The sequence below is a fragment of the Protopterus annectens genome, chromosome 1.part0 (genome assembly GCF_019279795.1).
Source record: "Protopterus annectens isolate FY-2018-M chromosome 1.part0, PAN1.0, whole genome shotgun sequence".
Lineage (NCBI taxonomy): Eukaryota > Metazoa > Chordata > Ceratodontiformes > Protopteridae > Protopterus > Protopterus annectens.
Genome location: NC_056725.1, coordinates 1214257734 through 1214270455, shown reverse-complemented (window position 1 = coordinate 1214270455; position 12722 = coordinate 1214257734). Strand labels below are relative to the sequence as shown.

Here is a 12722-nt window from a genome sequence, read left to right as displayed (position 1 = left end):
CCGTCGGAGCAACCAACTACCGGCTTGCATAAAAAACGGAAAGATAAAGACAGGCAGCCTAGATCCAAGCCAGACTCCGAGGCCTCAGCTGGGCCGGTCGCCGGTTCTCCGGTTTTCAGTGAGGCGCCTACGCAGCCCCTGGCTACCGCAGAATTGGAACCCCAGACTGCTTCGGATTCTCTAGCAGAGAGTTCTAGGCCGACGCAGCCATTTTCTTTAGGCCCTACCGACGATATTGCATAAGGAGAAGTCGGTGCTGTAGAAACACCTTCGGATTCAGAAGGTGTCTTCAGACCGACTACTCTCGCCATAAAATCTTATGCTAAGCTTAAGACTCCTCTAAAACCAAAAAAGACTGCACTTCAGTCTCCAATTCAAGGCCCCATGCCTAAGAAACAGATGCTTAAAATGGCTGAAGATTTGATTTCTTTAATCAGGGGTTCCCACCCCCCCCCCCTCCCCACAACAGGCTTGGACAAGAGGAGGAATATGCCTCCTCTGATCAAGTGTCTATTTCCTCAGGCTCCTCTGAGGAACAGGATTACTCCTTTCACCCTTATGAAGATTCTGATGCTGAAGATTCCATTCCCTCAGCTTCTCCCCCTGAAGACTATTCCTTTGGGGAAACCTTACATACCATGAGGGAACATTTCCACTGGGAAGGTCAGGACTACTCCGACTCAAAGAAAAGGCTCTGAGAGTTTCTTTTACTCCCCCAGCACAGACCACTTGCTATTCCCCCAGTTTTAGACATTGTGGATGATGTTTACTTAGAATCTAGTCTAAATCCAGATTTTCTGCCTCCTGCTCCAGCCAAACCAGATAGATACTATATGGTGCCTGACTCACACAAATTCCTTTACAAAAGCCCTGTTGCTGATCCAGAGACAATCTCCCAGGGTCCCAAAGGGGCTAAGGCTTCTATGGCTAAAAGTCCTGTACCCTCTGAAAGGGACTCCAGAGCACTAGATAGGTGGGTGAAGAAGGTTTACATCTCAGCTACTCTAGCTATGAGAGCACTAAATTGACAATTTCACATGCTTAAATACCAGCAATTCCTAATGTCTCAAATAAAACAAAAGATGAGCATGCACCCTCAACAGTCTGAATTCAAGGAAATGCAGGATCTGTTGCATGCAGCTGAACAGGTGGGCAAACATACTTTACAATGTGGATTTGATTCCTTGGAAGCTTCCTGTAGAGCAGCTGTTACTGTGTCTGTTATACATAGGCATGCTTGGTTAAAGGAACAAACTCTGCCTGATCATGTTAAAGCAAAGTTACTAGATGCACCCTTACAGCAGGACGTCTTATTTGGGGTTAAAGCAGAAGAGGTTTTAAAGAAAATGGAGGATAAGGCAAAATCTATGCAGACGATTTCTTACAGGTACAGCCCCCACGCTTCAGCAGAAATTGGCCAACAAAAAATTGGTCCTTTCCAGCTTCTGATAGACCACAGAGGGGTAAATGCAGGCGCCCAAGGGGCAGAGGACAAGCACAAATACCTTACAAACCTCGCCAATGGGGCACTGCAACACAGAAGGGAGGAGAAGACAGGTCCCAAACTACTAGAAGGCAAACACAATGACTTAAACCTCAAACTGCCAAGCAAAACTCTCTTGGCAGCTCCCTTGGGAGGAAAATTAGCACTTTTTGCAGACAACTGGCGCATCGTCACAAAGGACAAATTGGTCCTAGACATTATCTCACAAGGATACAGATTCCATTTCCACACCTTGCCAAGGATAAAAGGAATGCCAAACCTGCCACAAAATCAATGGGCAGAGGCACAAAAACAAATTACAGCTCTCATGGACATGAGCCATTCATCTGGTACCTACACAGGAGAAAGGCCAAGGATTTTACTCAAGGCTCTTTCTAGTCCCCAGAAAGGACAATGCTTGGAGACCCATTCTGGACCTTTCAATTCTAAACACCTTCTATTTTTTATATATAATATTGCTACCTTTTTGGGGGCACCTGACATCGAGAGCAAGAAAAACTAAAGAAAATGGCATCGGCTGCATGTTTTATACCCCTGACAACCTGACGTCATGGAAGAGAAGACAGCAACCGACACAGGACCCAAAACTTTGGAATTTAGGCCGACTGATGGAAACCTGCCAGCAGATTACCCTAATGTAATGACTGCAACAGTGAATACACTCGAACATCTACATTTATGGTAAGTGTACACAGCTGTACTTTCTTTAATACTTTATCATGTTGGTCGATCAGCAGCACTTAAATCATTGAATTTTGCTTACTGAAGAAGCTAATCTTTTAGGAACCACACATCCTAAACTGAGATTCTTGTATCAAAATGCTCCCTCTATTATATATTTTTAGGTTCATTTGTAACTAATAATAGAAATGGTTCTGCCAGTTACTTCATTATATGAGCATAATGTTTTATAGCAGCCTCCCCCTTTTACTACACTGGAAACTAACAGTTGTACCATTTTTTCATACTGTCACTGCTTCCTTTGCTCTGTGGTCTCCTTAGAAGACCATTATGCTCATCACTTCTGCCTTCAGTGATCAGCAGTAATTTAATTCTTGTCCATTTTAATGTTGTTGCTTTCACCACCTTCTTCTTACTTTTATCCTAAGGACTCCTATGACTGTTCTGCAGCACAGGATTCCTCCGGTCACCACCATCTTCTCTAAAACCTCCTCACCATCAGTCTTTGTCTTGCTGTTTTACTTTGCACTGTTAAAGACTTTGCAGTGCAGTTTTCTTCTCTTTTTTGGTCTCATTTCGTCTGCTGATTAATCATTTGGTCTGAGTTCCTCAGAACTTTCCTAGCATGTCTTATACTGTACATTTTAAATCCTTTTAGATGTCTATCTGTAGCTGTGACGTGTAACTTTATTGCAGGAAGTGGTATTGGGCTTTGGCAGGCTCTGTGTATATTTAATTTCATTCTTATTTTTGTATTTAGGAATGTAAGCACCTCTGTTTGTACAAGTTATCTTATGTGCTTTCTAAACTGCTTTTCCTCCAAGTAACACCTGGGAATAAGCCATGCCATGGTATGTTTTAACAGTTAAATTAAATCATACATTAAGAAATGGAAAAATAACTATTTTTTATAAAGCGTATTACTAACAATATTCTCTGTCTTGCTTTCTTTTAGACCTTTGGAATGGCTTTCAGTGGCTTACAGACCTTAGCCGATAAATCAAGCACGATATCTAGGGGACTGGAATATATAGGTGACATTGTAAAATATGTGAAGCCATACATGGTAAATAAGGGTCCTGCAGAAGGTCTGCAGTTGGCATACCGGACTGTAGGTAGGAGCCATTTTTTTTAATTATTTTTTGTTTTGAGAATATTTTAATATGTATTCACAGCTAAAGTCAATGAACTACCATTGTCTTTCATTTTTTTCATATGTACATTGCCATTCTAAATAAAATTCAAATGCACCGATTAGCTGTAAAAGATAGATGAATTAATTTGACTGTCAGTCATTCATCATGTGACATTACTGGGATGTGTCCATCAAGCATTGTTTGTCAGTTTTTTTCTGAGGACTTTTCTAGGGCATTTCCACAGTCTGTCACTATTTTGATTGAGCCTTATCACGATTGGAAAAATATGATGTCAGCCTTGCTTGTTCCTCATGTCTTTCCTACTGTTGGCTGTGGTCTCATAAATAGTCAAGAACCTCTTGATGTATTTTGCATGACCCTTTTCTGTAATCATACACTGTTCTGTATAGTTCAGATAGTATATAAGGACTTGTAGCTTTTGTTTATTAAAAATTCAAAAACATGGCGAAATGCAACACCCAGAAACTAAGAACCAAGGAATGTGCTGCAAACAAATCCTCCACAAATGTAAAACAAAGCAGCACAGTGTCCACAAAGTATTTTGAGTACAAGTGATTTAGTGCTTTCATCTTTACAAATGTACCAGACTTCTTCAGAATCAACTATTGCCCCTCACACACTAACCATTTATAATTGTCACCAACTGACACATCTACTCTAAACCAACAGGAATCGATCAATTAACCTATGACATTGAGTTCAATAAAAATGAACTCGATTCCCCGTCTGAAAACATAAATATTGAAATGTATGCTAATATATTGATATAAAATATGTCGTAAAAAAATCTAAGCAGAATTTAGAATAAACATGTCGAAAGTAAATAAAGCAATGAAACCGAGAAATACAAAAACAATGAAATTATCATTAAAAAAATGCCATATTTCCCCAAATAGTGTGCTTAAACTAAGAGCCACTAAATTAAGAAGTATTTGCGCTAAGTAACTTTCTAATGCTTTCTTGAAATACTTTGAAAAATGTTAAGTTGCTAAGTTTTGTTATGCTTCTTGTGTATTGTATGTCTTGGAGCTTTTCTCCCCGGGCCTCCGCTGAAAATGGACTTCAAGTCCAGTCGGACTTTCCCCGGTAAACTAAATAAATAAATAAATAAAATTTCGTACATTTTACTGTTTAGCAATAAACTTCAGTAGAATTATGCAATTTTTATAGTATTTGTATTGCTAATTATTGATAATTTGTTTCAATCAACTCATGTTGAGTATGGGTAATACATTTGTGCTTATGGTGTTGACATTTGTATAGTTACTAGAATGCACAGAACAGTTTTTAGTAATTATTTATTATTTTAATGATAGTTTAGTTACTGATTTGTTTTTGTTCAGCACCCTTTTTTGTTTGTGTTTATGGCATTTGGTATGGAACAGTAGATGTCCGCAAGGTTTGTGTTCTCATCTGCACTTCCTTTTGGGCCCTATAAAACTGAAAGGGTCCAGTCTATGAGTTTGAAGGATTGTCCTGGTCCTTCTCACTCTCAGACAAGGTAGTGGGAGGAGTTCTGACCTTGGACAGGCTGCCAGAGGGAGGGTAGCAGAGCACTACTACCCATATGCCAGTAAGGCAGAATGTTCTATCAACAGCTACTTTTACAGGTAAGTGGAACTTACCCAGCTGTACTTTCTGCATGCCTGTTTTACTGAATATTGCCATCATTTATACAGTTGAACTACATATTTTACTTAATACTGTTCTATTCTCTTGCATTTTATTTATGTTTTATGCAATACTTTTCTGTACTTCAGATCGTATTTTATATATGTATGTGTATGTATATATATATATATATATATATGTATGTGTGTATATGCTGCAAAAGAGAGTAAAATCCCATGATTGGAGGAACTCCCTGGTCAGCCTCAGTAAGAAGCTGAGTTGCCTCATAAAATCCTCAAAAGCTAGTTATGAAAACAAAATCGCCACTGTTTCTAAAGACAACCACAAAGCATTCTATAGCTATGTCAAGAATCTCAATGGCAACCCTCAGATCTGCTCTGACTTGCAGCACAATGGCACTAAATATACAGAGCCAACTGATATTGCCAACATCCTGGCAGATAGGTTCAGTGCTAACTTTACCCCCTTCTCATCCCCTAAATGGCCCATCTCTGTACCAGAAGAATGCAAAGTTCCTGTAATCACGGCTGCACAGGTAAAAACCACACTCTCCAAAGCCAAGAACACAGCATCCATGGGACCTGACAACATCCCAGGCTGCGTTCTACACAAACTACAGAACGAACTGGCACACCACCTAAGTACCATGTTCAATCATAGCCTCCCCTCAGGCTTTGTGCCCACTTAATGGTGCACAGCGACGGATATCCCACTCCACAAAGGGGGATCCACCACGGACCCTGGGAACTACCGCCCCATAAGCCTGATGAGCCTGGTCTGCAAGGCCATGGAACGTATCATCATGGAACTTGTAAACAAAGACATTGGTAATCTCCAAACTCTGGACCCCAGCCAGTTCGGGTTTGTAAAAGGCAGATCAGGTCTCCTAAACCTGATAGACTTCTTTGAAGCAGTCAGCAAAGCTATAGATGAGGGTAAGGTGGTTCACACAGCCTATCTAGATCTCGCCAAGGCTTTCGACAACCACCCCCCACTCTGGAATTATAGATAAACTCACTAAACTAGGTATAAATCCCTATGTCACAAGATGGGTTGCCAACTGGCTCACTGACAGAACCCCACACTGTGAAAGTAGCAGACTCCAAATCTGACTTGAGATCAGTGAAAAGTGGAGTACCACAGGGTTCAGTCCTGGGTCCTCTCCTATTTGGTATCTACTTCTCTGAAGTACAGGCTAACACCGAAGTCTTTGGCTAATGAAGTTCGCAGATGACTGCAAACTAGGAGCTATAATCAAAACTCCTAATGATGTGGACATCCTACAAAAGGGCCTCACTGAGACAGATGCCTGGTGTCAAAGCCATGGCCTCAAGCTCAATGCCAAAAAGTGCATTGTCATCCCTTTTGGTAAAAACTCTGTACCCATGAACTACCACATAGGCGGTAGTCTACTTAACACCAAAAGTGTGATAAGAGACCTTGGGACACAGGTGGACAGTAGTCTCTCCTTTGACAATCACATCGCCACAGTAGTCAGGAAATCCTTCTATGTGGCACACCTCATCACAAAAGGTTTCTCATCCAGGGAAAAAAGAGGTAATTGTTCCCCTCTACACATCACTCATTAGAACCATTATAGAGTACAGTGCCCCTTTTGGTATGTACCTCACAAGACATCTGCAACAACTGGAAAGGCTGTAGAAATACCTCTCAAAGATGATTACCGGCCTCAAACAGATGCCCTACGCAGACCGTCTCAAAAAACTCCAGCTTTACTCTGTTGCATATCGCCTACTCAGAGGCGAATTCTGCCTAACATACAAAGCTATGTCAAACCCAGAGCTGTTGGACATGCTCCAGTTAAAGAAATCCCAATCCCTTCGAGCTACATGCTCTAGGGACCTAAAGCTTGTCACCACAATAAACAGAACATGCTGGAGGGATAGATTCCTGTACCGGAGACTTCCCATACTCTGGAACAAACTACCTATCTATATCAAACAAAGCTCCTCATTAGCACTCTTCAAGAAAAATCTTGATGATTGGGTGGGAAATAGGAAATTCACCCCGGGGATCACTTCTCTGTGGCTCTGCTCGACAAGGGCACAGGAAAGTAATTTTCTTGGGTGGCGAAAGCCAGGGTACCTTTTTTGCTAGGCTTGTATAGGTCCTAGGGCCAATAGCCTAGTACCTACCTATGATCCTATATATATATGTATGTATATGTGTATGTATATATATATATATATATATATATATATATATATATATATATATATATACACATACACGCCCGCACACACACACACAGTGGATATAAAATTTACACACCCCTGTTAAAATCCCAGGTTTTTGTGTTGTAAAAAATGAGACCACAATAAATCATTTCAGAACTTTTCTATACTTTCTTTACTATACGATCACCTGATGCAAGGAGCCATTAATGAGAAGTTATTTAATTTCTTACATGTTAATAAACCCACTACATCGGCGATTTTTGGGATCCCTAAGGTCCATAAAGGCTTGGATCCCTTAAAATTTAGGCCGATTGTTGCAGGTGCTGGTAGTATTGTGGAATCACTTGGTAAATTTATTGACCAAACTGCCAAGATGTTACTTTTATCTTTAGAACACATCTGTAAAGACTCCTGGGAGTTTCTTGGGGTATTCAAACCAATTTTTATGATGCAACCAACCTTATGATTACCATTGATATTGTTGAGTTATTTCCAAGCATCCCTCACATAGTTGGTCTAGAATTTTTTAACGAAGTTTTGTGCTCATTCTCTGAATTCAGCCCAAATATCATTAGACTGTTAGTTGAATTCATGGAAATTATACTTGAAAACAACTTCATTTATTTTAATGGAGAATTGTTCAGGCAGAAGAAAGGGGTGGCCATGGGTGCTCCATGTGCCTCGTCCTATGCCAGCATTGTGCTCCATTATTGGGAGAACAAATTTATATTCTCAACCCCTTGGTCGAAATTTATTACCCACTACAAACGTTATTTGGACGACATATGTTTGTTATGGAAGGGAAGCCTTAATGATTTTATGGATTTCATGTTTTATATTAATTCTTCCACACATTTTTTAACGTTCACACATAATGTTAGGGAGGATGTCTTGAATTATTTGGATGTTTCTCTGTTTAAAAATCCACACACTGGTACTTTTCAATCTAAAATTCATAGAAAAAGTACCTTCTCTAACTCCTACCTTCATTTTGATAGTGGGCATCCTTTTCATCAGAAAAAAGGTATACTAAAGGGCCAGTTTATTAGGGCATCCAGGATGTGCAGTACAGAACAACTATTTTCTCAAGAAATGTATTTTTAAAAAAAATTATTTTTAGAAAGAGGTTACCCTAAGCACCTTGTTAATAATTTAGCAGAAGAGGTTATAACTAATAGAAGAAATAAATATTTTCCTCTACTGGGTTTAGGTGCAGAGAAGAGCAGTCATGTACAACAAGAGGCCCAATTTGAGAGACATAATGTATTTATACAAACTTTTAGTAAGGACTCACTACAAGTTGACAAAATAGTGTCAAGGTACTGGCCAGTTTTAACATTACAGGAAGACATCAATGAGCTAGTATCTGACGAACCCAAATTTGTGAGCAGGAGAAATGTTAACCTTAAGGGATTATTTGAAAGGCAGCTTCACACGAGTCGCACACAATCTAACCCTAGATTAGGTACATACAAATGTGGGGCATGCAAGCAATGTTCATATATAATTAATGACAACAGCTTGCATATTGCCTCAAGGAATTTTAAAGTTAAATCAACGGGACATTATAACTGTGGGACTAAAGGAGTGGTTTACCTCGGAAATATGTACCCAATGTCTCAGTTTTTACATTGGTAAAACTGAGAGGTCTTTGAGGAAAAGAATTTATGAGCATTTGTATGATGTTGGAAAAGAGAAAGAAACTAATGCCTTTTATAAGCACTCCTTAAAATGTCCAAACATGCAGTTAAAATTTATGGTTTTAGAACAAGCAATACAGAACCCAAGAGGGGGCGACTGGGAAACATCACTGGAATACAAAGAACTGTTGTGGCAATTAAAGTTAAATGTCACAAGGCCCCCAGGGCTCAATGATAATATTAGCATTAGTACTGTACTAAAAATTAGAAGGGCTAGATTATAGCAACAATGTTTTTTTATATATGCATATTTGCACAATATTACAGTTTACTGCATTACATTTATTGCATATGTAATTATTAATTATTAATAATTTATAATTGTTATAAGCTGTATTTATTCTGCATTTGCACTTTATGGTACATGTGAACGTGGAGTTAGTTTTTCACAGGAATATTTAAGATGTTTTATTTTGAGTATGAATTTTAAGGTTTTTTAATAATATTTTAATAATTATACCTTATTAGTACATGAACATGAATCACTTTGAGTTATATGCATTTTAATATATTGTATGTTACAGATATTTTTCGTATACTAGGTTTTAGTATAAGCTTTTTACTTCAAGATACCTTTAAGAATGTAATTGATTAAATCTGTTGTTCCAATTAATTACAGGTCAGGTGATCAGCAAATGATTATATAAAGCATTGGGTTTTCTTAACATGCATCTTGATAAAGCCTGGTATTAACCAGGCGAAAGCGCTCGATTTTATTTGGATTGCTGTTCGTTTTTTCATCTTTGTCACGTCTATTAAAGACAGTTTTCAGTATACTTCGTTGGTCGGTGGTCTTTTACTGTGGAATTATCTCATATATATGTATGTATATATACATATATGTGCGCGCACACACACACACACACACACACACGTGTGTGCACATTTTCAAAATGTTTCCCTTTGTATTTGTCCAATTGACCTTGGTCATAGCTGAAAAGGGTCTTTGGACCAGCCACTTACCCAGTTAGTATTTATTAAATAAAACAAATAAGTAAAATAAATAATCAGCATAATGTAATACATGTCTCTCAGACTCTTTATAAAGGAGGTATGATTTACAACTAGAAAAAATGGAGGTTATAGTTTATCAGCTGAATGTCTTTAAATATGTTAACACCTAGCTGCAGGAAGTCATGTAGCACATGGTACTCTCTTTTTTTGTGGCTATCAGAGTAAAGAACTGATGGAGACAGCAACCACATCCAGTGTGTCTTTATTGTTTAATGAGCATCCTGATAGGCATCCAGATATTCCAAGCAACTGTGCACCCTTATGAGAACAAAAATAAATCAGAAGTCCAAATGAGAAATTGAAATACCAACATAATTTTAGGTTGTAGGTAGGTTCTCATTCCAATCATCGAAAAAGAAGAATGTGCTTTAATTGGTTAAAGTTAAGGCTTATAGAACTTGGTGTAAGAAAAGTGTGCTGTTACAGTCATTAGGAATGACAGCCAATAGTAGGTTGCTTCCAGATGGATATCAGTACATATAACATACCTCCAGGACAAAAAAGTAAAGTACCGTAGTGTGATTTTTTACCTGCTTACCAACCTTACTCAATCCTTATTCAAATTATAAATGTAGTACAAAAATCAAAAGTAACACTTATGTCTGCTTACTTGTCAAGAATAACATAAAGGACAAGACAACATCACAGATTATAGCTAAAAGAGAAGGCATTTAGTAGGGTTTGTGCGGTATGTCATGTAGAGTAGCATTTACATTTGTTTTGTTTAGTAAAATAAACAACTCAGGAGCTTAAGATCCACATAAGCAAAATCTGAGGCTAAAATAGCAACCGAAGCCAAAGACAGTCACAAGGTATTTTTTTTAGTTATGTTCCTAATCTCAAAAGCACAATGCAGCAATGCATTGAGCTGATTGTGAATGATATTACTTACACTGAGGCTGAAGATATAGATAACCTACTAGCTGATAAATTTAGCTCCAGCGTTACACCTCTCTCTCTGCTGTCTGTCCCTCAAGATATACCTGAAACTGGCTCACCTCCGGCTATTACACAAGGCCAAGTCCTAAAAGTGCTATCAGAAGCTAAAAATACTGCATCAGTGGGTCCTGACAATATCCCTGAATGCAACTTAAATAGCATGAAGCATGATTTAGCCACACTCTTAACAATACTGTTCGGTCTTAGCCTTGATGCAGATTTTGTACCAAGTGAATGGAGAACAGCTGCAGTCGTTCCCCTGCATAAGGTAGGGCTTTCCACAGATCCATATGTCTGACCAGCCTCAAACGAAAAGCCATGGAAAGACTTACCATGGAATTAATAAATCAGAACATAGGTTCATAAGTAGGTACTAGGCTGTTGGCCCTACAGCCTATATAAGCCTAGCCAAATGGTACCCTGGCTTTAGCCACCCAAGAAAATTATTTTCCTGTGCCCCTGTCAAGCAGAGCCACAGAAGTGATCCCCGGGGTGAATTTCCTATCTCCCATCCAATCATCAGGATTTTTCTTGAGTGCTAATGAGGAGCTTTGTTTGATATAGATAGGTAGTTTGTTCCAGAGAATGGGAAGTCTCTGGGACAGGAATAGGAATAGGACATAGGGAACTTTCAAACATGGATTTTTTTTTAAAACATTCCCAAAGCAATGGATGAAGGCAAAATGGTACACACTGCATACGTTCACCTGGCCAAAGCTTTTGACACAATTCCCACTTCAGGTGTAGTAAAAAAGCTAAATAAACTGGGAAAGATCCCTGTGTCACCCACTGGATTGCCAACTGGCTCACAGATAGGATGCAGATAAAATAGGAGAAGTTACCCCCACAAATAAGAGACCAGTCACCAGTGGAGTCCTCCGGGTTCTATGCTCAGACCTGTCCTGAGGCATCTACTTTTCTGAAGTAAAAGCCAACACAAAGGGGCTCTGGCTAAGTTTGCAGATGAATGCAAACTAGGAGTAGTCATTTAGTCCCAAAATGACTTGGCCATCTTGCAGGAAAGATTGTCTGAAATAAATAACTGGTATAAAAATCATAGCCTGAAACTAAATGCCAAAAAATGCTTTGTTGCTTACTTTGGGAATTCATCTACCCCAGGCTACTACCACATTGACAATACATCCATAAGAGTTTACCCAGTTGTTCTAGATTTAGAGACTTATGTGGAGAGTGACCTAACTTAATGTGGAGAGTGACCTAACTTTGGACCAACATGTGTCTTTTGTAAGAAAGTCCTTCAATATTGCACAGCTTATAAGCATAGAAATTGTCTAGATTTAGGGATGTCATTGTACCCGTTTACTCAGCCCTCATCAGGCCAGTCATTGAATATAATGTCCCCTTTGGCGTCTATCTGTCCAGACACATGCATCGCCAACAGAGACACCTTACTAAAAGGATACAAGGCCTAAACAACATGTCCTACATGGACTGACTGTCTCTATACTCGCTGTCCTACAGACTGCTAAAAAGTAAGCTGTGTATGGCATACAAGGCATCATCTAACCCGTTATTGATGGGTTTACTGCACATCAGCAAGTCAAATGGCATCAGAAATACTCTGTCTAGGGATCTCAACCTCTTCTGCAATGTCAACAGAATGGAGTATACCGCTGTTCTAGAACAGACATAAAACAAAGTTCATCTCTGTCTATTTTCAAGCACAGCTTAGATCTGTGGTTGGGACACAAAATATTTAACCCAGGGCTGCCCCTTGTACTACCAGCGGACAGATGCAGCTGCTAAATGCTTTGTTACATGCATGGGTCCCCACAGATTATCTGTGGTTTGATCACAGTTATTCTCATTTGGGGTAATATATAATTATCAACCATGGGATGGGTAAGGCCAGTCTATAACCAAATGGGACAGGTTA

General features: G+C 39.1%; 1 protein-coding gene across 1 annotated transcript in view; it reads left to right on the top strand.

The window, feature by feature from the left end:
• The window catches only part of MMS22L (MMS22 like, DNA repair protein), a gene marked incomplete in the record, with an annotated part of 1809169 nt that overhangs the window by 1449095 nt on the left and 347352 nt on the right, over positions 1 to 12722 (top strand). The window contains 1 exon segment of the mRNA XM_044065731.1: positions 3141 to 3300. Coding sequence (XP_043921666.1) covers positions 3141 to 3300 — 160 coding nt within the window.